General features: G+C 44.3%; 2 protein-coding genes and 2 pseudogenes across 5 annotated transcripts in view; 3 read left to right on the top strand and 1 right to left on the bottom strand.

Annotated features, from left to right (window-relative positions):
- The first annotated feature begins 96 nt into the window (after positions 1 to 96).
- On the top strand, positions 97 to 2,814 carry LOC139395965 (group XIIA secretory phospholipase A2-like; annotated as a pseudogene).
- LOC139395966 (group XIIA secretory phospholipase A2-like) lies at positions 2,766 to 9,726 on the top strand (annotated as a pseudogene).
- Positions 9,727 to 12,903: 3,177 nt separating this feature from the next.
- LOC139395964 (caspase-6-like) lies at positions 12,904 to 17,865 on the top strand. 4 transcript variants are annotated; one of them, XM_071143282.1, is made up of 8 exons: positions 12,904 to 12,978; positions 13,472 to 13,510; positions 14,212 to 14,254; positions 14,480 to 14,629; positions 14,761 to 14,837; positions 14,960 to 15,135; positions 15,412 to 15,562; positions 15,904 to 17,865. In XM_071143282.1, exons 1-8 carry the CDS (start codon positions 12,948 to 12,950, stop codon positions 16,140 to 16,142), a joined length of 906 nt encoding a protein of 301 aa, XP_070999383.1. In that variant the 5' UTR covers positions 12,904 to 12,947; the 3' UTR covers positions 16,143 to 17,865. The 4 variants fall into 4 exon arrangements, with proteins under 4 accessions (XP_070999383.1, XP_070999382.1, XP_070999381.1 ...); XM_071143281.1 differs by having other exon boundaries at positions 14,477 to 14,629; XM_071143280.1 differs by having other exon boundaries at positions 13,466 to 13,510.
- The window catches only part of LOC139395963 (calcium uniporter protein, mitochondrial-like), a 26,695-nt gene continuing 20,548 nt past the window's right edge, over positions 17,660 to 23,806 (bottom strand). Inside the window, exons 3-8 of the mRNA XM_071143277.1 lie at positions 23,270 to 23,440; positions 22,788 to 22,892; positions 20,616 to 20,782; positions 20,150 to 20,353; positions 18,886 to 19,002; positions 17,660 to 18,750 (exon numbers count right to left, since the gene is read on the bottom strand). Coding sequence (XP_070999378.1) covers positions 18,673 to 18,750; positions 18,886 to 19,002; positions 20,150 to 20,353; positions 20,616 to 20,782; positions 22,788 to 22,892; positions 23,270 to 23,440 — 842 coding nt within the window. The 3' untranslated portion in view covers positions 17,660 to 18,672. The remainder of the gene's footprint in view (positions 18,751 to 18,885; positions 19,003 to 20,149; positions 20,354 to 20,615; positions 20,783 to 22,787; positions 22,893 to 23,269; positions 23,441 to 23,806) is intronic.

Genomic DNA, 23,806 nt, shown 5'->3' with positions numbered 1-23,806 from the left:
TCTGTGGGCGTTGACTGTAAGTGCCATGTATATTGGCACTGATAGGCTTATTTCTGTCACGTGACTAATCCCACATCCGGAAAGAGAATTGCATGACAGGCGATTTGTTGACATCGAATAGGACCAATAGTGTAACATTTGGGAAAGTGTGAAATTATTTTTTTACCGACGTTTGGTGCAGTCATTTAACTTTGGATTCACATGCCGACCAATTGCAACTATTTTCTAGCACCGGTGCTGTCATCATGCATCATAACAGTTGTATCCCGGTTTTTCTCGTTGGCTTACTATCTTTCTATGGATTTCTGAGCTGTGTGTCATGTAGTAAGGAACCTGAAACACCGGACTGGCGGATGACTTTAAAAACCATTCGCAATGGGATCCATAACATTGACAAATACCTCAACGTTGCTCTGGACTTATTTGGAGGACAAGATGGACTGTGTCACTATGAATGCAGCGATGGTAAGGTCTCTCAGGCCACACACACAGTCAGTACTTGTTGGTAATGGAAATAAAAACATGGCCATAACTACTTTGCTTATTATGCAGACAGGCCATTTATTAAAAAGCTCAGTTGAAAGTGATTATGTTTCACAAACAAAGCAGATAAGCACCACTGTAGCTATCTTGAGTTGTAAACCATTAAACTGGTACAGTGCCACCCCCAACACACACTGTAGTTTCTCTGAGCAGGTCGTCTCTCTCAACAAGATTAAAGAAGAACACTGAACACCTCTCTACCTTTGCTCTTTCCTTGCAGGTTACAAACCAGAACCCCGGCCTGGTTACAAACCAAACCCACCCAATGGATGTGGGTCACCCCTGTTCGGATTCCAGGTGAGCTAGTGTCATGTATGACTTTGATCTATAGCAGTGGTCTGCAGTGTGCAGACTGTTTTCCCAGTCCAGCACTAACCCACCTGGTTTAGCAACTCATGCTTTTTTTATGATTAGCAGAGACCTGTGTTTCAGACAGTGACGCCTGCACACACTATAGTGTATTGCTATAGCTGCGGCTCTTCAGGACCATAAATGAAGACCCCCCCCCCACACACACACACACACACACAAAATGTATTTTATTTTATTGTCACACATATGTGCAGTGGAATGTGTTGTTTTACAGGGTCAGCCATAGTAGGGCGGCTCCCCTGTACGGCGACCATTGTTTATAGGAATGTTATTACACCTGTCATATTATATATTGCATTGATCTAATGGTCATCTCTTTTGTCTACTCTACAGTTTGACATCGGCATCCCGTCCTTGACCAAGTGCTGTAACCAGCACGACCGTTGCTATGACACCTGTAACCGTGATAAACACGACTGTGACGATGAGTTCCAGGAATGCCTGGAGACCATCTGTAGGAGATTACAGAAGATGTTGGGACTGGCCCAGAGTGTCCAAGGTAAGATGGCACATGGGTTGTGTTTATTAGGGCATGCAACAGAACGTTTTACAGCGGAACATGACAATGAGTGTTTCTTATTGTAGTTTCTGCCTGTTTCAGTCTGTTTTCTTCCATCCTGTTTCTTTCTGTTTTCTCCCATGTGTTGCCTATTGAACACCACACTGATTCATGTATTGATATGCTCCCAGTGTTGAACACAGAGCAGGACTTGACTCAAGCATTCCTCACAGTTAATTCAATAATGTGCCCACCATCTTGTAGCCTGGTTAAATCATACTGAATGCTGCGCTCACCATTGTCAATTGTTTCACTTCACTGGTGAGTTCAGCATTCAGTCAGGTTTAACCAGTCTAACAATCTTGCTGGTGCGGAAGATCATACAACTCCCCCTGATGGCATTTCTGGTGAGGTCTATAACTTAGGGTGAGGTCTATATCCATATTAGGGCATGCAACAGAAAACGGGTGGTTCAAGTCCTGAATGCTGATTGGCTGAAAGCCGTGGTATATCATACAAACCAGAACCCCATACAATGGGTATGAAAAAACGTGTATTTTTACTGCACCTATTAAGTTGGTAACCAGTTTATAATAGCAATAAGTCACCTTGTTTTTTTGTTGGTGTATGGACAATATACCACGGCTGTGTTGTGTCGTGCATAAGAACAGCCCTTAGCCATGGAATATTGGCCATATACCACACCCCCTCGGGCCATATTGCTTAATTATAGTACTGCAATGTTGAGGGAGCTAGCACAAGCATTTCACTGCACCTTTTATACCTACTGTAAACTGTGCACGTGACAAATAACATTTGATATTGATTCATTTTTCTGTGTGTTTCATATGTCTGTATATAATGATCAAGTCGTGTTTCCATGTCTCTCTCTATACAGCGTGTGAGAATACTGTGACCCTGCTGTTTGAGGCTGTCATGCACATGGGGTGTAAACCTTACATGGACAGCCAGAGAGACTCCTGCATATGCAAATTTGAAGTCAAGAGGGATCTATGAGTTGCCACCCAGAGGGGATTCTGGAATAGTCAAGCCACCAGAGAAACATTGAAGTCAATACTGTATCTTGGGATAGAGCTGTGGAAGTTTCCATTGATAACAATGTGCTAAGCCTTGTGAAGGGGCCTGGATGTGCTCTCAATGAATGAACGTTGGGTGATCTGAGTTTTTAAATTGCTATTTGATAATTTTGTAGAATTGTTCTCCTATGCAAAGGTTGCTTAGTGGTTGTTGTCATGTATGTCATTTGTTTGTTCTGCCACACATTTATATGAAGTATAAATTAAGAGAGAATATAAATGTTTATAAAAGGTAAGAAGACATTGGAAGACAAATGTATGACTACAAGCACATACATACAGTGATGAGGGTAATGGCTACATTATATTGCCCAGTATTGTTTTGGCTACTTTTTAAATTTATCAATATATATATTTCAGGGCAATGTAGCCAACTCATATTTAGGAAGTAGCCGACATTGATTGCCTTGGAAAGATAACTGCCCGTGCTTCTGTATGTAACAGTATAACTTTAGTCCATCACCCTCGCCCCTACCCGGGCGCGAACCAGGAACCTCTGCACACAACAACAGTCACCCATAAAGCATCGTTTACCGATCGCGCCACAAAAGTCGCGGCCCTTGCAGAGCAATGGGAACCACTACTTCAAGGTCTCAAAGCGAGTGACGCGTGGAGCGCTCTCCACAAAATCTAAATGGTTTGTATCTTTATGATAAACACAGGCTAAATTAGCGGAGGGCGGGTTTTGGCCAAGACCCAATTTACATAAAGTTAAAAACATGAATATGTGTGTGTGAATCTATCAGTTACACACACATGTTAGTACATAGACAACGAAATTAGCGGAAGGAGGTTTTGGCCGAGTTTCCATTTGCATGATTCATTCAATGAATCAGGGACAATATGGATAATTAACTTCAGAAAGCTATCTAATTAGACATCTATATATACACTGAGTGTAAAAAACATTTTTGCCCTCAGAATAGCCTCAATTCGCACAGGAAGTTAATTGCAGTGCCTTTGGAAAGGCGAAAACAACAAGAATGATAGTTAGCTATAGTTAACTAGAGAGAACTGCTACAAGTTATAATTTGAATTGGAATAGTTATTATTTTATATCCGCTGCTGAAATGTCGCGCTCTCTCTTCTCGGGCAACGGCCCACTGGCACATAAGCAGTACACATAGACATGCACTGAAGGGTCATTCCTATGATGGCTGAGAAGTGAGTAACAATATTTAAGTGTGCCTTCATGAACTATGTTAAACATTTCCATGACTTTTTATGACCTTACAACACCGAATTTGGCCATTTGGAACAACGCATCATGACATTCACACTGATGCATTTTCAATCCACATTCTCGAACACTACTAGCCTACTGTCAAGCATAGAATCACAGACTAGTGGCAAATAAACTTGAACATAGCAGAATCGAGAAATGCCGACCTCGCTTTCATTCCGCTTTGATCAAACTTTTTTTGGCTCACTGTATGAATCTGGGCCGGTGATATTCTACTTGTTTTATATAGGAGCTGGTACGCAATTCAACCCCAAAATGTAGGTTCTAGTACTGCGTACCAGACAACTCGGCCACAACTAAGCACTGACTCACTTGATTTCGCATGCCCAACTAGGAGAGGTAGGCTACAATATTTAACTTTTTGGGCGACCACATCAAATTCACATATAAATGTGAGTTATATATCTGTCATTCTCGTTGAAGGCAAGTCTAAGAAGCGGTAGCCTATATTCTATGTGCACTATTTCTATGCTTCTTGATCTTAAATTTAGTTTTAGCGTCTTTTACTATCGGTTTGGTACACCAACTTCGAACAGCTGAAAATGCATTGTTTATGGTTGTTGAAAATATATATCACAGCGGTTTACATGTTAAGAAAATGTAACTTTTGGGATTCACATGCAGACCAATTGCAACTATTTTCTAGCACTTGCATCAGGTGGACGGACACTGTTCCTGTGGATTTCTGAGCTGTGTATATTCATATAGTAAGGAACTTGAACCTGAAACACGGGACCGGAGAAGGACTTTAAAAGCCATTCGCAATGGAATCCATAACATTGGCAAATACCTCAATAAGATCTATACAATTAAAAAATAACTCAACGTGGCTCTGGACTTACTTGGAGGACGTGATGGAATGTGTCACTAGGAATGCATTGATGGTAAAGTCCCTCCCTCAGGCTGCACGTGTAACGTATGTGAAACGGCTAGCTAGTTAGCGGTGGTGCGAAAAATAGCGTTTCAATCGGTGACGTCACTTGCCTTGAAGTAGTGGTTCCCCTTGCTGTGGATAATCCATTTACTCAAAAGCACAGTTGAAAGTGATTATGGTCCACAGACAAAAAAAGATAAGCACCACTCTACTGTATCTTGGGTTGTAATCATTAAACTGGCACAGGGTGACCCCCAACACTGTCCGTAGTCTCTCTGAACAGGTTGACTCTTTCAACAAGATAAAAGAAGGTGGGAGAACTCAGAAGACGTCTGTCTACCTTTGCTGTTGCCTTGCACGTTATAAACTAGAAGCCCGGCCTGGTTACAGACCATCCCCTACCAATGGATGTGGGACACCCCTGTTAGGATTCCAGGTGAGCTAGTGTCATGTATGACTTTGATCTATAGCAGTGGTCTTCCCTATTAGTCCTGTGGGGGCGTGCAGTGTGTGCAGACTGTTGTCCCAGCCTGCACACACTATAGTGTATAGCTACAGCTGCGGCTCTTCAGGACCAGACATTTTTATGAGCTTTTTACATTTATTAGGATTCCCTTTAGCCGACACCAATGGCGACATCTAGTCTTACTGGGTTCCGACACAAAACGAAAAATACATTACAGACAAAATACTTTACAATTTACATACATTTAAGAACATTAACATGTAATGTGTGTGTGTGCATCTGTCAGTTACACATACATGTCGGTGCATACACACAACAAGTAGGTCACATGGGGGAGAGGTGTTGTGCCATGTGTTGCTTTATTTGCTTTTTGAAACCAGGTTTTCTGTTCACTTGCTCTATACAAGATGGAACGGAGTTCCATGCACTCATGGCTGTGTATAATACTGTACGTTTTCTTGAATTTGTTCTGGACCTGGGGACTGTGAAAAGACCCCTGGTGGCATGTCTGGTGGGGTAAGTGTGTGTTTGTCAGTGCTGTGTGTAAGTTGATTATGCAAACAAGTTGGAATTTCCAACACAATAATGTTTCTGATAAAAATGAGAAGTGACGCAGTCAGTCTTTCCTCAACTCTTAACCAAGAGAGACTGGCATGCATAGTAATGCAATGAAGAGCAAGAAGTACTGCTGTGTTCTGGGCCAGCTGCAGCTTAACTAGGAATTTATTTGCAGCACTTGACCATATGACTGGACAATAATCAAGATAAAACTAGACCCTGCAGGATTTGCTTTGTGAAATGTGTTGTCAAAAAAGCAGAGCATCTCTTTATTACAGACAGACCTCTCCCCATCTTTACAACCATTGAATCTATATGTTTTGACCATGACAGTTTAAATTTAAGGTAACACCAAGTAATTTAGTGTCCTCTACTTGTTCAACAGCCACACCATTCATTACCAGATTCAGATGAGGTCAAGAACGTAGAGAAGGAAGACTACTGTTTATTGGAATGTTGTAAGAGCTGTCATATATTGCATTGAACATTTGTGAGCATTGATCTAATGGTCAACTCTTGTCTACTCTACAGTTTGACATCGGCATCCCGTCCTTGACCAAGTTCTGTAACCAGTGTAACAATATAACTTTAGACCGTCCCCTCGCCCATACCCGGGCGCGAACCAGGGACCCTCTGCACACATCAACAACAGTCACCCACGAAGCATCGTTACCCATCGCTCCACAAAAGCCACGGCCCTTGCAGAGCAAGGGGAACTACTACTTCAAGGTCCCAGAGCAAGTGACGTCACCGATTGAAACGCTATTTAGCGCGAACACCGCTAACTGGCTAGCCATTTCACATCCGTTACACCAGCATGACCGTTGCTATGACACCTGTAACCATGATAAACGCGACTGTGACGAGTTCCAGGAATGCCTGAAGACCATCTGTAGGAGATACCAGAAGATGTTGGGACTGGCCCAGAGTGTCCAGGGTAAGATGGCAACTGGGTTGTGTTAATTAGGGCATGCAACAGAAAACTTTCTAAAGCGGAACACAACAATGAGTGTTTCTTATTGTAGTTTCTGCCTGTTTCAGTCTGTTTTCTTCCATGTGATGCCTAATGAACACCACCCTTATCCATGTATTGACATGCTCCCAGTGTGGAACACAGAGCAGGACTTGACTCAAACATTCCTCACAGTTAATTCAATAATGTGTCCACCATCTTGTAGCATAGTTAAATCATACTGAATGCTGCGCTCACCATTGTCAATTGTTTCACTTCACTGGTGAGTTCAGCATTCATTCTGGTTTAACCAGGCTAACAATGTTGCTGGTGGGGAAGATCATACAACTCCCCCTGATGGCATTTCTGGTGAGGTCTATAACTTAGGGAATGAAGACTAGTCTTTACAGGAATGTTATCTGGGGACCCTGGGACTAAACACCTCCCTCTTCAACTGGATCCTGGACTTCCTGACGGGCCGCCCCCAGGTGGTAAGGGCAGGCAACAACACATCTGCCATGCTGATCCTCAACACGGGGGCCCCTCAGGGGTGCGTGCTTAGTCCCCTCCTGTACTCCCTGTTCACCCACGACTGCATGGCCAGGCACGAATTCAACAACATCATTAAGTTTGCTGACGACACAACGGTGGTAGGCCTAATCACAGACAACGACGAGACAGCCTATAGGGAGGAAGTCAGAGACCTGGCAGTGTGGTGCCAGGACCACAACTTCTCCCTCGTAGACTACAGGAAAAGGAGGGCCGAACACACCCCCATTAAAATCGACAGGGCTGTAGTGGAACCGGTCGAGAGTTTCAAGTTCCTTGGTGTCCACATCACCAACAAATTATCATGATCTAAACACACCAAGAAAGTTGTGAAGAGGGCACGACAATGCCTTTTCCCTCTCAGGAGACTGAGAAGAGTTGGCATGGGTCCCCAGATCCTCAAAAAGTTCTACAGCTGCACAATCGAGAGCATCCTGACCGGTTGCATCACCGCCTGGTATGGCAACTGCTTGGCCTTCGACCGTAAGGCGTTACAGAGGGTAGTGCGTACAGCCCAGTACATCACTGGGACCAAGCTTCCTGCCATCCAGGAACTATATACTGTACTAGGCTGTGTCAGAGGAAGGCCCAAAAAATTGTCCAAGACTCCAGTCACCCAAGTAATAGACTGTTCTCTCTGCTACCGCACGGCAAGCGGTACCGGTGCGCCAAGTCAAGGTACAAAATTCTCCTTAACAGCTTCTACCCCTAAGCCATAAAACTGCTGAACAATTAATCAAATAGCCACCCAGACTATTTGCATTGACACCCCCCCCAACCTTTGTTTTTACACTGCTGCTACTCACTGCTTATTATCTATGCATAGTCACTTCACCCCTATACATTGATTCAGTACCTTTGTATATAGCCTCATTATTGTTATTTATTGTGTTACTTTTTTTTTTACTTGAGTAAATATTTTCTTAAAACTGCATTGTTGGTTAAGGGCTTGTAAGTTAGCATTTCACGCTACCTGTTGTTTTCGGTGCATGTGACAAATAACATTTGATATGATTTGATTACACCTGTCATATTACATATTGCATTGAATATTTGTGAGCATTGATCTAATGGTGATCTCTTTTGTCTACTCTACAAGTTGACATCGACAACCCATCCTTGACCAAGTTCTGTAACCAGCACAACTGTTGCTATGCCACTTGTAACTGTGATAAAGATGACTGTGACGATGAGTTCCAGGAATGCCTGGAGAGAGATTTCTGTAGGAGATTACATAATATGTTGGGACTTGTCTAGAGTTTCCAAGGTAAAATGGCATCTGGATTGTGTTCATTAGGGCATGCAACAGAAAACATTTTACAACCGAATACGAAAAGGAGTGTTTCTTAATGGAGAACTCCAGGTAGTTAGTCTGTTTTCTTCCGTGTGGTGCCTAATGAACACAACCCTGATTAATGTATTGACATGCTCCCAGTGTCAAGCATTCCTCACAGTTAATTCAATAATGTGTCCACAATCTTGTAGCGGGGCGGGGCGGCAGGTAGTCTAGTGGTTAGAGCATTGGATTCCCAGACATTGGATTCCCAGACATCGATTCCCAGACCTGACAAGGTAAAAATCTGTCGTTCTGCCCCAGAACAAGGCAGTTAACCCACTGTTCCTAGGCCGTCATTGAAAATAAAAATTTGTTCTTAACTGACTTGCCTAGTTTAATAAAGGTAAAAAAAAATAATTGAAGATTGATTATAGAACTGCAATGTCGAGGGAGCCAGTGTAACCGATGTGAAATGGCCGGCTAGTTAACAGGGTGTGCGCTAATTGCGTTTCCAATCGGTGACGTCACTCGCTCTGAGACCTTGAAGTAGTTGCTCTGCAAGGGTCGCGGCTTTTGTGGAGCGATGGGTAATGATGCTTTGAGGGTGGGGCGAGGAGAGGGACGGAAGCTATACTGTTACATTGGTGCCGTGACCCGGATCACTGGTTGCTGCGGAAAAGGAGGAGGTCAAAAGGGGGGTGAGTGTAACCGATGTGAAATGGCTACGCGCTAATAGCGTTTCAATGGGAGACGTCACTCGCTCTGAAACCTTGAAGCAGTTGTTCCCCTTGCTCTGCAAGGGCTGTGGCTTTTGTGGAGCGATGGGTAACGATGCTTCGAGGGTGGCTGTTGTTGTGTGCAGAGGATCCCTGGTTTGGGCCCAGGAAGGGGAGAGGGAAGGAAGCTATACTGGTACACCAGCACACAAGCATTTCACTGCACCTTTTATACCTGCTGTAAAATGACAAATAACATTTGATTGTTATTAATTTTCTGTGTGTCTGTATAACATGATCTGCTCGTGTTTTCAGAGTGTGACAATACTGCAACCCTGCTGTTTAATTCTGTCATGTGCATGAGGTGTAAACCCTACATTGACAGCCAGAGAGACTCCTGCAGTCTCCTACACCTCCGCTGTTTTCAATCAGGATCTCAGAGATCACTGCCTCATTACCTGTGTCTGCTATGGGTCCGTGGTCAAACGACCACTCCTCATCACGGTCAAACGCTCCCTATAACACTTCTGCGAGCAGGCCTTTCTAATCGACCTGGCCCGGGTATCCTGGAAGGATATTGACCTCATCCCGTCAGTCGAGGATACCTGGTCATTCTTTAAAAGTAATTTCCTCACCATCTTAGATAAGCATGCCCCGTTCAAAAAATGCAGAACTAAGAACAGATATAGCCCTTGGTTCACTCCAGACCTGACTGCCCTTGACCAGCACAAAAACATAATGTGGCGGACTGCCATAGCATCGAATAGTCCCCACGATATGCAACTGTTCAGGGAAGTCAGGAACCAATATACGCAGTCAGTCAGGAAAGCAAAGGCTGGTTTTTTCAAGCAGAAATTTGCATCCTGTAGCTCTAACTCCCAAAACTTTGGGGACACTGTAAAGTCCATGGAGAACAAGAGCACCTCCTCCCAGCTGCCCACTGCACTGAGGCTAGGTAACACGGTCTCCACTGATAAATCCATGATAATCGAAAATTTCAATAATCATTTCTCAACGGCTGGCTATGCCTTCCTCCTGGCTACTCCAACCCCGGCCAACAGCTCCGCCCCCCCCCCCCCCCCCCCCGCAGCTACTCGCCCAAGCCTCCCCAGCTTCTCCTTCACCCATATCCAGACAGCAGATGTTCTGAAAGAGCTGGAAAACCTGGACCAAAACAAATCAGCTGGGCTAGACAATCTGGACCCTCTCTTTCTAAAACTATCTGCCGCCATTGTTGCAACCCCTATTACCAGCCTGTTCAACCTCTTTCGTATCGTCCAAGATCACTAAAGATTGGAAAGCTGCCGCGGTCATCCCCCTCTTCAAAGGAGGTGACACCCTAGACCCAAACTGTTACAGACCCATATCTATCCTGCCCTGCCTATCTAAAGTCTTCGAAAGCCAAGTTAATAAACAGATCACTGACCATTTCGAATCCCACCGTACCTTCTCTGCTGTGCAATCCGGCTTCCGAGCCGGTCACGGGTGCACCTCAGCCACGCTCAAGGTACTAAACGATATCATAACCGCCATCGATAAAAGACAGTACTGTGCAGCTGTCTTCATCGACCTGGCCAAGGCTTTCAACTCTGTCAATCACCGTATTCTTATCGGCAGACTCAATAGCCTTGGTTTTTCTAATGACTGCCTCGCCTGGTTCACCAACTACTTTGCAGACAGAGTTCAGTGTGTCAAATCGGAGGGCATGCTGTCCGGTCCTCTGGCAGTCTCTATGGGGGTACCACAGGGTTCAATTCTCGGGCAGACTCTTTTCTCTGTATATATCAATGATGTCGCTCTTGCTGCGGGCGATTCCCTGATCCACCTCTACGCAGACGACACCATTCTGTATACTTCTGGCCCTTCCTTGGACACTGTGCTAACTAACCTCCAAACGAGCTTCAATGCCATACAACACTCCTTCCGTGGCCTCCAACTGCTCTTAAACGCTAGTAAAACATAATGCATGCTTTTCAACCATTCGCTGCCCGTACCCGCCCGCCCGACTAGCATCACCACCCTGGACGGTTCCGACCTAGACTATGTGGACAACTATAAATACCTAGGTGTCTGGCTAGACTGTAAACTCTCCTTCCAGACTCATATTAAACATCTCCAATCCAAAATCAAATCTAGAATCAGCTTTCTATTTTGCAACAAAGCCTCCTTCACTCACGCCGCCAAACTTACCCTAGTAAAACTGACTATCCTACCGATCCTCGACGATGTCATCTACAAAATAGCTTCCAACACTCTACCCAGCAAACTGGATGCAGTCTATCACAGTGACATCAGTTTTGTTACCAAATCACCTTATACCACCCACCACTGCGACCTGTATGCTCTAGTCGGCTGGCCCTTGCTACATATTCGTCACCAGACCCACTGGCTCCAGGTCATCTATAAGTCAATGCTAGGTAAAGCTCCACCTTTTCTCAGTACACTGGTCACGATAACAACACCCACACGTAGCACACGTTCCAGCAGGTATATCTCACTGATCATCCCCAAAGCCAACACCTAATTTGGCCGCCTTTCCTTCCAGTTCTCTGCTGCCAGTGACTGGAACGAATTGCAAAAATGGCTGAAGTTGGAGACTTTTATTTCCCTCACCAACTTTAAACATCAACTATCTGAGCAGCTAACCGGTCACTGCAGCTGTACATAGTCCATCTGTAAATAGCCCACACAATCTACCTACCTCATCCCCATACTGTTTTTATTTTATTTACTTTTCTGCTCTTTTGCACACCAGCATCTCTTCTTGCACATCATCATCTGCTCATTTATCACTCCAGTGTTAATCTGCTAAATTGTAATTATTCGCTCCTATGGCCTATTTATTGCCTCCCTCCTCATGCCTTTTGCACACACTGTATATAGACTCTTTTTTCTACTGTGTCATTGACTTGTTTGTGTTATTGGCTCGTTTATTTTTTTACTCCATGTGTAACTCTGTGTTGTTGTCTGTGTCACACTGCTTTGCTTTATCTTGGCCAGGTCGCAGTTGCAAATGAGAACTTGTTCTCAACTCGCCTACCTGGTCAAATAAAGGTGAAATATATATATATATATATATTTTAAAGTGCACACTTAGCTGACATTTGACGTTCGTTGAGCTTTCCTCCTTCACAGGCATACTGAAAGATGTATTTTGTTTTTACAGTATCCCTCTGCATAATGTCACACCCTGAAACATGTTTTATATTATCCTGAACAAAAATATAAATCGATACCATAAGTCACCTCCAACGTCGTTTTAGAGAATTTGGCATTATGTCCAACCAGCCTCACAACCGCAGACCACGTGTAACCACGCCAACCCAGGACCTCCACATCTGGCTTCTTCACCTACGGGATCGTCTGAGGCCAGCCACCCGGACAAGAGGAATATTTCTGTCTATAATAAAGCCCTTTTGTGGGGAAAAAGTCCGTCTCAGTGGCTTTGCCCCTGCCCAGTCATATAACATCCATAGATCAGGGCCTAATTTATTTATTTTAATTTACTTATATGTACTGTAACTCAGCAAAATCGTTTAAATTGCTGCATGTCGCGTTTATATTTTTGTTCAGTATATATTTGACTCTGTTATACGGTTCTCAGTGGCTACAATGTGGCATTATACGGAAGTTGTAACGAGCAACGCTTGACTGCCATGCCCAGTTGCCAATTGTATCCAGTTTTTGAGTAGATCCGCCAATCAGCTTAAAGGGGCGGGAAGTGTCATTCTCCATCAGTGTTTGTTAAGCCGATACATTTTACACTTGCGTGTACACATTGAAAGGAGAGTAGACAGCAACCATGTCGTGTCCAGTGAATAAAGACACTAAAGGTAAGAAAAAGTCCTATTTGGAAGTTATAAAATACTATATGTATGTAGTGGTATTAGTAGTCTTGCAGTTTAATGTAATGTTGTGGTCACGGAAATCAAATAAGACAAATATGAAAGAAGAACTCTCAGAAGACATTTCGGAACCTCCCTGGGAAAGGAAACAAAAGAATAATACATCACTTGCTGAATGATGCAATGGATTTCACAATTCCCCCTCCATGTACTTCGCTTATCTCGAATATGTTTATAAGGTGTATGTACCGCATTATGTGTCAGTTTGTACTGTTGTTACAGTAGCCAAGATTGTTGTTCACTGTCAGATGAATCGCGTCACTACGCAATTGCCTGGGGACTAAGTTACTGACAGATAAGCACAGACCAGATTTTATATCAGATGTTATGTCAATGTTATCAGTGTACAGACTTGTTTCACAGGTCTGTGAAATCTTACTGTATTGTCTCATGTGGGATTTTTGTCTCTTCCAAGTCACAGGAAGCTTGGAAAAAGACAACAAAACATCCCAGACGACAGGTGAGTATGTACGGCCGATATAAGGTTAGGTAGGTCTAGGTGCCCAATGCTTGTAGAGACATATGCAGATGTACATTTAAAACCAAAACAGAAAGACTGTTTGAGGTACTGTTTTAACGAAACTACCTTATCTCACGAAATGTCATTTTACGAGACTCAAAGTACACGCTAATTATGTAATGGTTAACACAAACCTGTAGTTATTTCTCCGTTTGGCGTTTGCACTGAGCAATCACCTGAATCAAAAGCAGTATACCCTCCTCTTGTTCTCTCATTAATAACCCTTAACACAAGGAACATGAGGAAATGGAACAGCAGACTTTCCCCTTCATGCTTCACCCCACACCTGCAACAGCAGCACAAGTACAGAGCATGTAAGATAGGAGAGCGTTGTCACTTTTTCTACTGGTCTTAACACCTGCAACCAGCCTATTGAAAACCACCAGGACTGGGTGCTTATTGAGCAATGGCTGCTTGACCCTGGAGTTGTAGCCGAGGCTACTAATTCACAAACCTGTTTGCTTAACATCAGACCCCCCCCCCCCCCCTGATCCCAAAAGCTTTGGAGACAATTTGCATCGAAACTGCCGAATGTTGAGATATCAGAAAGCTGTAAAACCACGAGGCCTTTGAGAAGTCATAAGATAAATATTCATGCAAGATTGTCCTGTTCAGATCGTATGTTCCTTTCTCTTTATCAGGTCCTAGTGAGAACCTTACAGAAACAGATGGGTATTTCTGCAGGTAACTATTAGTAATGATATTACTCATTACAGTGTTATAAATGACTTGAATGTAATGAACACCTGGTTGAAATAAGACTTGAAGTGAACAGATAGTTCCTAATTTTTTGTGGTAACATAAGAAAGCTACACTTTCTCTTAACAAATGTCTCTCGTTCAGCTACACCCACTATGGCATAACAAGGTATTGGTATTGACAGGGGAGCATGTGTTTTTCCTTCAGCAGTTCTTTCTCTATGGACCCTGCGGAGGAGTACAAGATGAACCACAAGCGGCGAGGCCTGGCTCTCATCTTCAACCAGGAGCACTTCTTCTGGCATCTGAGGATGCCCCCCCGCAACGGGACCAATGCTGACCGCTCCAATCTGGTCAAAAGGTATACATGGCATCAGATAGGACCGTGCTTCATAACTCCCTATAGACCGGTTCAGTCAACTGTAGTGCTGATGGAGTTGTTTAAAATGTTCTTTGCCTAACCATGTTTGACACTTGATTTTTCTGATTCAGATTTGAGGACTTGAACTTTGAAGTGCAGGCCTTTGATAATCTGAAGGTGGAGGAAGTTCTGGATCAAATCAGTCAGGGTAAGCAGCACTTCTAGTCCTTCGATACCACCTCAAATCATCCGCTTAACACAGATACTGTATCAGTCACAGTCGGTATTATACTTCAGAATAAGAAATGATACATGTCTGATACTCTATAGCGGCTGAGGCCAACCATGCTGATGCAGACTGCTTCGTGTGCGTCTTTCTGAGCCACGGAGAGAACGACCACGTCTATGCTTACGACGACAAGATCGCTATCCAGGACATCACTGCCCTGTTCAAAGGAGACAAGTGTAAGAGCCTGGTGGGCAAGCCCAAGATCTTCATACTACAGGTTAGAGGTCAGATGATGAGATGCCTTTTGAATAGATCCATTTGAGATGGAAACCTTTGACATTCAGTACTGTTGACTCATAGACCTAGAGACCATATCTGATGTTTGGGGGCCGGTGAAGGCATATCTTCCTCAGACACACTACTATTATTTGTAAACATTTATCCACGTAACCACAAATATTTACTGCTAAATATATATATATTTTATATATATAACCACCATCATATTGACGTTTTGACTGTTTTTGGTTTCTGATTTGATTGACACCGACAGGCGTGCCGTGGGGACAAGCATGACGATCCAGTGACCCCCATGGACGTGGTGGACAGCGAGGTGAAGACCAACGAGGTGGTGGTGGACGCTGGGGTGGTCTACACCCTCCCTGCTGGCGCTGACTTCATCATGTGTTACTCTGTGGCTGAAGGTGAGGAACACATGGCACAGCTGATAGTCCATTACAGAAAACAAGAAGAAATACTGTAAACCTTGTGGTCGTAAATGAGGATAGATGCATTGATCAGCGATACATGGAGAATAAAGACAAATTCATTATTTGAATTCCTTATCAACAGACTCAGTTACTATTTTGTACCCAACTCCTTCTTACTGTGACTTGTATACAGTTATGCTGTTTAGACAATATCCTAAATAAGTTTCCCTGTGTTTGTGTAATGGTGTTTGATCACTTGATTATCCTTTGCTTCTCATTTGGATTAATGGAATACAGATCTGACTGCCATACTTGTTCCCGGTCTCCCTGTGCAGGCTACTATTCCCACCGCGAGACGATCAACGGCTCCTGGTACATCCAGGACCTGTGTGGGGCCATGTGGAAGTTTGGAGATTCCCTGGAGTTCACGGAGCTCCTGACCCTGGTCAACAGGAAGGTGTCCATGAGGAGCGTCGGGAATTGTAACGACAAGACCGCCATCGGGAAGAAACAGGTCCCCTGCTTCGCGTCCATGCTCACCAGGAAGCTCTACTTCCGACCCAAGAAGCAGTAAGGTTTCCATCCACTGGGCAGCTATTACGTCATTCCTGAATCCTGCTGTAGTTGTTTTGAATGTTTTTTGGGGAGAAAGGTGGTCCTTGACTATAATGTCTGGTGGTTCTTTTTGTTAAACGTTTGTCTACATTATTTCGATGTTTGTCTTGAGAACCATGAAATACACTTCATCAAACTGTGCATATTCCCTTTATTCTAATCTTCTTTCCTATGAAACCAAATGGAGATCATGTCATTGGCTGATGATTGTGTATGCAGTGTTATTTTAACACACATTCTGTGGTGGCAAAACTGACCTAAAACAGCATGTACTATACTGGTGAAACCTGCTTGGCTGCTCGGCTTCAGGCTTTCCCTGTTGGTGTTGACAGAGGTCATGGGATGTACCTGCAGGGCAGGTAAAAGAGTGACATGAGAATGGTAATTTGAGCATTAACATTTCAAATGACTTTATTCTCAGTCTGTTTGTGGATAGCTATTTGTTAAGAGGGGATTCTTAGTCAGTAAAGGATTTTGCATCACCAGTCCCTTAAGGCCTTTCTCGAGAGAATACTGCTAATTCTTAGCATTGAGTAGTGGGTCCCTGGGCTTGATTTGTTTACATCAACTATCTGTGTCAAATATACAAAGAAATGTGCACATCGTTTAAAGGAAGAAGTGGCTCTGGGGTTAAATCCCTGCCTTGCATCCTTTAAGGTGTGGCTTTGATCCTTATCTCAAAATGCAAGATTGTGCAACTGTCTTTGTCCGACATAGGAAGAAAAGTGCCGATTGGGGTAAAGAGTGGTTGGCTCTGGGGTTGAACGCCTTCCTTGCAACCAAGAGGATGTGGGTATCATACCATATCAACCACCAGTGTCAGCCACACTTCAGGTGTCAAACCCATAATCTCACAGGAACACATTGGTGCGGCTGGCTTCCACATATATTCATATGGTTGGAGGCGCGCTGTGTCACAGAAGCAGTGCGGCTTGGTTGGGTTGTGTTTCGGAGGACGCATGGCTTCACACTTGAAGTGCTTCTCCCAAATGTTAGACCTCGACAGTTACAGGAGTTGTAGCAAGCACAATATAGTAATTACAACCTAACAATTGGACACCACTGTACCCACTGCCCCATTTGGTCCTCTGTAGTAGACAAGGGGGTAAAGAATAAATAATAATATGTTGCCTTGTTCTGTCAAAAGGGAATTTGTGTTGTTTCTGTTTGTACTTGGATGTGCTTAGCCTTTACAACTCAAATGTAGTTTTACATGTTTTGAAAGTGGCAGGCTAAACGTGAACAAATTCCAATGTGGAAAGTACCTCAGGGAGTCAAGTGTCTAAAAGACATTAAGTAAACACTGCAGGTTTGGTCACATGACCTACGGTGCTACTCTGACTCAGGAAAATCAGTCCTATACATTGTTTACTGCCACTATGGTGCCTTTGTTTGGTCATTCAAATCAATGGCCTTTTAATTAACTATAAAAAATAACAGCTTTTTACCTTTGTTATTGAGGGTATTTGACAACTGTTTTCAACTTAAGATCACTTTATTGGTCAATTACACCCCCCCCCACATCCCATCTGGGCTGGGATTGGAAACCCTCTGGTTGCTGGCTCGCATCTCTAACCACTTGGCTACCTGTCACTCCAATACTGAACAACTAACAGTACCAATCTTTTTAAATACCATTTTTATACACCACATGACTACAGGCATATTCTTCAGCCAGAAAATATGTGCAAGTGTGCATTATGTAACTCAGATAAGACAACTCAGGGTACCAATCAACCAACCATCTCATGTTTAAAAAATAAATAATTGTTAGTCACTTGTGAGATATTTACTAAAGCAATGACAATGCATGAGGTATTACTCATTTGTATGTGAACCTGAGTGCTGGACACCAATTCATGTTTCTATTTCTGAATTGTTCAAGAAAATGAGGACCATTTTAGTCTCCATGGGTGAATATAAGGAACCACTGCTTAGTAAGAGTAATGTACTTTTCTTGTTTTGTGGTCCACCAGGGAAATGTATCTCTGACCTTTTGGGAGATTGGGTTTGCACTAATAGCATTTGGAGAGGTGCGTGGGGCTCCTATTGAGTTAGAATCTCTCATTTATAAAATGACAGTTGTAAAACTGTTGAAATAAAATATTGAAATGTAATTTGTGTTCAGTCTCAGTTCCTCTTAATCTTTGTAAACGTTCAGAATGGATCATCTCATTATATACACATCACTATTCATAACTTTGCTCTTCTATAGAAATGACACTAGCTACTATATTGAATTACGGCAATGGCCAGGAATGCAGAGAAAATATGGTTAGTATTCAGGAAGATGCTTTCTCATATGATATTTATTACTATACTTCTATTACCACAAATGACTTACAACATTGTAACCGGTGTAAACCAAAACTCTAAAATGATCTGCAGGGTTAGTAAGAAAAATGCATTGTTATCAAAATAAATGGGAAGAAATGCTGCTGCTCAGTAGTCCTTCAGTTTGACGGTGTGTGTGTGTGTGGTGCTGCTCTTCATGGCTGGCTCTGGATCTGTTCTACAGGGAGCTGAAGTTGGGTTGGATTCCTTAGACGTCTCAAATCTTCTTCCACCTAAGGATGACACACACACACACACACACACGATCAGCAGAAGCCCCTTTATAGACTGAATACATCAGTGGAAAGTCCAATAAGCAGTGAGCAGAAATTCTGAAGTGCCTTGTATAAGTAAGTATAGCAACATACCGAAGCCAACTCCTCTCTCAGCTCATTGTACTTCTGCACGTTGAAGCGCTCCTTCTTGGCACCCTTGTGGAAGTAATACAGGAACTGCCTGTCTTTGGCATCTGGATACACATAATCCTACAGAGGACAACAACCATGATCCATCTGGATAGACATAATCCTACAGAGGACAACAACCATGATCCATCTGGATAGACATAATCCTACAGAGGACAACAACCATGATCCATCTGGATAGACATAATCCTACAGAGGACAACAACCATGATCCATCTGGATAGACATAATCCTACAGAGGACAACAACCATGATCCATCTGGATAGACATAATCCTACAGAGGACAACAACCATCTGGATAGACATAATCCTACAGAGGACAACAACCATGATCCATCTGGATAGACATAATCCTACAGAGGACAACAACCATCTGGATAGACATAATCCTACAGAGGACAACAGAGGACAACAACCATGATCCATCTGGATAGACATAATCCTACAGATGCAGGTGCAGACTAGCGTATCACTTCTCACTCATAGTTATCTGGGTTTAAATTCTAACTTGAGATAACTGAACCTCTGTGTAAATGATGCACGGATGTCATTAGGAGATATGATCAGAATACAGGTGATACACCTCGAAGCGTAACAGAGGAATGTTGGTTTGTATCAGCCTCCTTGTTGTGGCATGGATGTACACAGTTCGTACTGTACTTTTAGAAGATACTTACAAAAGTCTTATAAAATCATTTAGACGCAGGACACAGGTGCTGTGGGACCAACTGGAAGGTTTACCGGTCAGACCATGTCGTGCTTCTTCTATACAGTGCATGCTATACACATTGCAGCCACAGGAGGGCAGACATACGTGGAGATTTCTCTGTTACACTTCTAAGTGCTTATCACCTGTGTTTTGATTACATCTACCATTGATGTCAATGCAGAGGTTTGTAGAAGTTTGACTGCACACAGTTATCTAAAGTTAGAACTCAACCCTGATAATTACTGCCTTCATACTGTACAGCGTATGGCAATGAAGGTCACTTATGAGAACTTGACTACTCCAAGTTGTTGTAAGGAGACCAGGTGTGACTGAAATGAAAATGAAAGCCTTTTGTTCAAGTGCCCTGTAGTGACAGTACTTTTTGTGCACACAAGGGGGAGACACTGTCTTGACTACTTGTATTGAGACCGTGCTGGACATGGGTCTTCCTGTCCTGCTTAGTGAGGACATAGCAGGGTTAGAGTCCTGTACTGTACCTGCTTGGTGAGGACATAGTAGGAGAAGACTCCGATGCTGGTGCAGTAGGTGAGGAAGTAGGTGACGGGCTCCATGACATCCCAGGAGTACACCCACCAGGTGAGCCAGGCCAAGGCCCCGCCCTGCACAGACAGCAGGGCTACACCTGTCCACAGAGTCCTGGAGGAGTGGAACTCTGCACTGCGCGCCAGCTGTTCCTTCACCTGTACAGGGAACGCACGGGAGACAGAGGTTACTAGTGATAGCTAAAACAAACTCTCACACTCATGCAATCTTATGTTTGAAGGTTTACCGCGACAGCTTTATGGTTGTCGACCAAAGGGATAGGTAGTAGGAGTCACACAGAGACGAGAGAGATGAGACAAGAGACGCAAGAGAGATAAAAAAAGAGAGGAGATACTGACAGACAGAAGGAAAGAGAAAGAACAAGAGAGAAACGGAGTCAGAAGTACACCCCTCCGGTACCTGTTCCAGAGGTGAGAGGTCCTGTTTGAGTCCATCCAGTCTCTCCAGCAGCTGCCTCTCCTTCAGCAGGTGGTGGTCAGGCAGGTGGAGGGCCGTGTGGAGCAGCTGCACCATGTGCTTCATGTCCTCCACGTCCACCACATGCTCACTGGACACACTGGACGCCTCTGGACACACAACATGGGTGGAATTCATTACAACACAGTCACTCTGGGAACTTATGGCAAAATTATTATTATTACACTGGGAACATGGATCACTATTCCACCAATTCCACCCCAGACTGGAGGTTGATAATGACGATGAGGAAGAGGATGAGGATCCTGCTGATCCTCAAGTGACTAATGTTTCTTTTTATAATTACTGATAAAGATCAATTGATATCTCATCCTCATCCTCTGTAGATGTGTGATCTGTGGTCCTCTGTAGCTGTATGATCGGTGGTCCTCTGTAGCTGTGTGATCGGTGGTCCTCTGTAGCTGTGTGATCGGTGGTCCTCTGTAGCTGTGTGATCTGTGGTCCTCTGTAGCTGTGTGATCTGTGGTCCTCTGTAGATGTGTGATCTGTGGTCCTCTGTAGCTGTGTGATCGGTGGTCCTCTGTAGCTGTGTGATCGGTGGTCCTCTGTAGCTGTGTGATCGGTGGTCCTCTGTAGCTGTGTGATCGGTGGTCCTCTGTAGCTGTGTGATCTGTGGTCCTCTGTAGCTGTGTGATCGGTGGTCCTCTGTAGCTGTGTGATCTGTGGTCCTCTGTAGCTGTGTGATCGGTGGTCCTCTGTAGCTGTGTGATCGGTGGTCCTCTGTAGCTGTGTGATCGGTGGTCCTCTGTAGCTGTGTGATCTGTGGTCCTCTGTAGCTGTGTGATCTGTGGTCCTCTGTAGCTGTGTGATCGGTGGTCCTCTGTAGCTGTGTGATCGGTGGTCCTCTGTAGCTGTGTGATCGGTGGTCCTCTGTAGCTGTGTGATCGGTGGTCCTCTGTAGCTGTGTGATCGGTGGTCCTCTGTAGCTGTGTGATCTGTGGTCCTCTGTAGCTGTGTGATCTGTGGTCCTCTGTAGCTGTGTGATCGGTGGTCCTCTGTAGCTGTGTGATCGGTGGTCCTCTGTAGCTGTGTGATCGGTGGTCCTCTGTAGCTGTGTGATCGGTGGTCCTCTGTAGCTGTGTGATCTGTGGTCCTCTGTAGCTGTGTGATCTGTGGTCCTCTGTAGCTGTGTGATCTGTGGTCCTCTGTAGCTGTGTGATCTGTGGTCCTCTGTAGCTGTGTGATCTGTGGTCCTCTGTAGCTGTGTGATCTGTGGTCCTCTGTAGCTGTGTGATCTGTGGTCCTCTGTAGCTGTGTGATCTGTGGTCCTCTGTAGCTGTGTGATCTGTGGTCCTCTGTAGCTGTGTGATCGGTGGTCCTCTGTAGCTGTGTGATCGGTGGTCCTCTGTAGCTGTGTGATCGGTGGTCCTCTGTAGCTGTGTGATCGGTGGTCCTCTGTAGCTGTGTGATCGGTGGTCCTCTGTAGCTGTGTGATCGGTGGTCCTCTGTAGCTGTGTGATCGGTGGTCCTCTGTAGCTGTGTGATCGGTGGTCCTCTGTAGCTGTGTGATCTGTGGTCCTCTGTAGCTGTGTGACTGGTGGTCCTCTGTAGCTGTGTGACTGGTGGTCCTCTGTAGCTGTGTGACTGTGGTCCTCTGTAGCTGTGTGATCGGTGGTCCTCTGTAGCTGTGTGATCGGTGGTCCTCTGTAGCTGTGTGATCGGTGGTCCTCTGTAGCTGTGTGATCGGTGGTCCTCTGTAGCTGTGTGATCGGTGGTCCTCTGTAGCTGTGTGATCGGTGGTCCTCTGTAGCTGTGTGATCGGTGGTCCTCTGTAGCTGTGTGATCGGTGGTCCTCTGTAGCTGTGTGATCTGTGGTCCTCTGTAGCTGTGTGACTGGTGGTCCTCTGTAGCTGTGTGACTGTGGTCCTCTGTAGCTGTGTGACTGTGGTCCTCCGTAGCTCAGTTGGTAGAGCATGTTGCTTGCTACGCCAGGATAGTGGGTTCAATTCCCGGGACCAACCATATTTAAAATATAAACACGCGGTGTCTAAGTCGTTTCAGAATAAAGCGGCTGCCAAATGGCATTTATTATTATGTCATCATCATCTCTTAAACTGTTTAAACTACCTATGTTTTGGGAAAGAGTTGCTTCACCTCTTTCAGGGGAGTGGATGTTGTATACAGCATCATTGATGAGGAGCTGGAAGTCTTTGTCCAGGAGACTGTCTATAGAGGTGCTGTTAGCTACCCGTGCACCATCTGTAGGAGACAGGAGGATAACAGATGGATAGTGTCTACAGGGGTGGTGTCTACAGGGGTGGTGTTAGCTACCCGTGCACCATCTGTAGGAGACAGGAGGATAACAGATGGATATAATGTCTGTGTACACGACAGACAGTAGCCCATATTCATAAAGTATCTCAGAGTAGGTGTGCTGATCTAGGATCAGTTCTGCCCTGTCCATTAAATCATATTCATTATTATTTAAAAGGCTGAACTGCTCCTAGATAGGCACTCATACTCTGAAATGCTTTATGAATACGGGCAAATGTTTGCATTTGAGTGTGTGTACACAACATTTGTGTGTGTACAACATATATTTATGTGTGTGTACAACATATTTGTGTGTGTCCTACCCTTGGTGAGCACAGAGGCAGAGGTGACTCCTGGGTCTTCTCTCTGCAGGTCGTGGATCAGGTCTCCTACAGTCATTAACATGGGCCTGAGGAAGAACAGACAGCTCTCCTGCCTGGAGGGTAGCGGCACAGCCAGCACCGGTCGTCCATGTTTATACTGCAACACCACATCTAGACCGCAGACAGAGAAAAACGCAGGTAAAATGGGCAGTTAATGGCCTTGTGTTTAAAGTACAATGCAGCTCATTCTCACCGTTTTAAATAACTGAGGTCATTGCATACAACAATATATGGATTGTCTCTGCGTTTATTAATAGTGATATGAACAGTCTACCAAAGATTACAATTCTAAAGCCTTTCATCATCGGCTGGCACTTTAGAATAAAGAACTGCACTGTGTGTAAAGTCAAGGCCCCCGAGCTGACAAGGTACAAATCTGTCGTTCTGCCCCTGAACAGGCAGTTAACCCACTGTTCCCAGGCCGTCATTGAAAATAAGAATTTGTTCTTAACTGACTTGCCTGGTTAAATAAAGGTA

Source organism: Oncorhynchus clarkii, unplaced genomic scaffold (assembly GCF_045791955.1).
Source record: "Oncorhynchus clarkii lewisi isolate Uvic-CL-2024 unplaced genomic scaffold, UVic_Ocla_1.0 unplaced_contig_9617_pilon_pilon, whole genome shotgun sequence".
NCBI lineage: Eukaryota > Metazoa > Chordata > Actinopteri > Salmoniformes > Salmonidae > Oncorhynchus > Oncorhynchus clarkii.
This window is presented reverse-complemented; position numbering and strand designations above follow the sequence as displayed.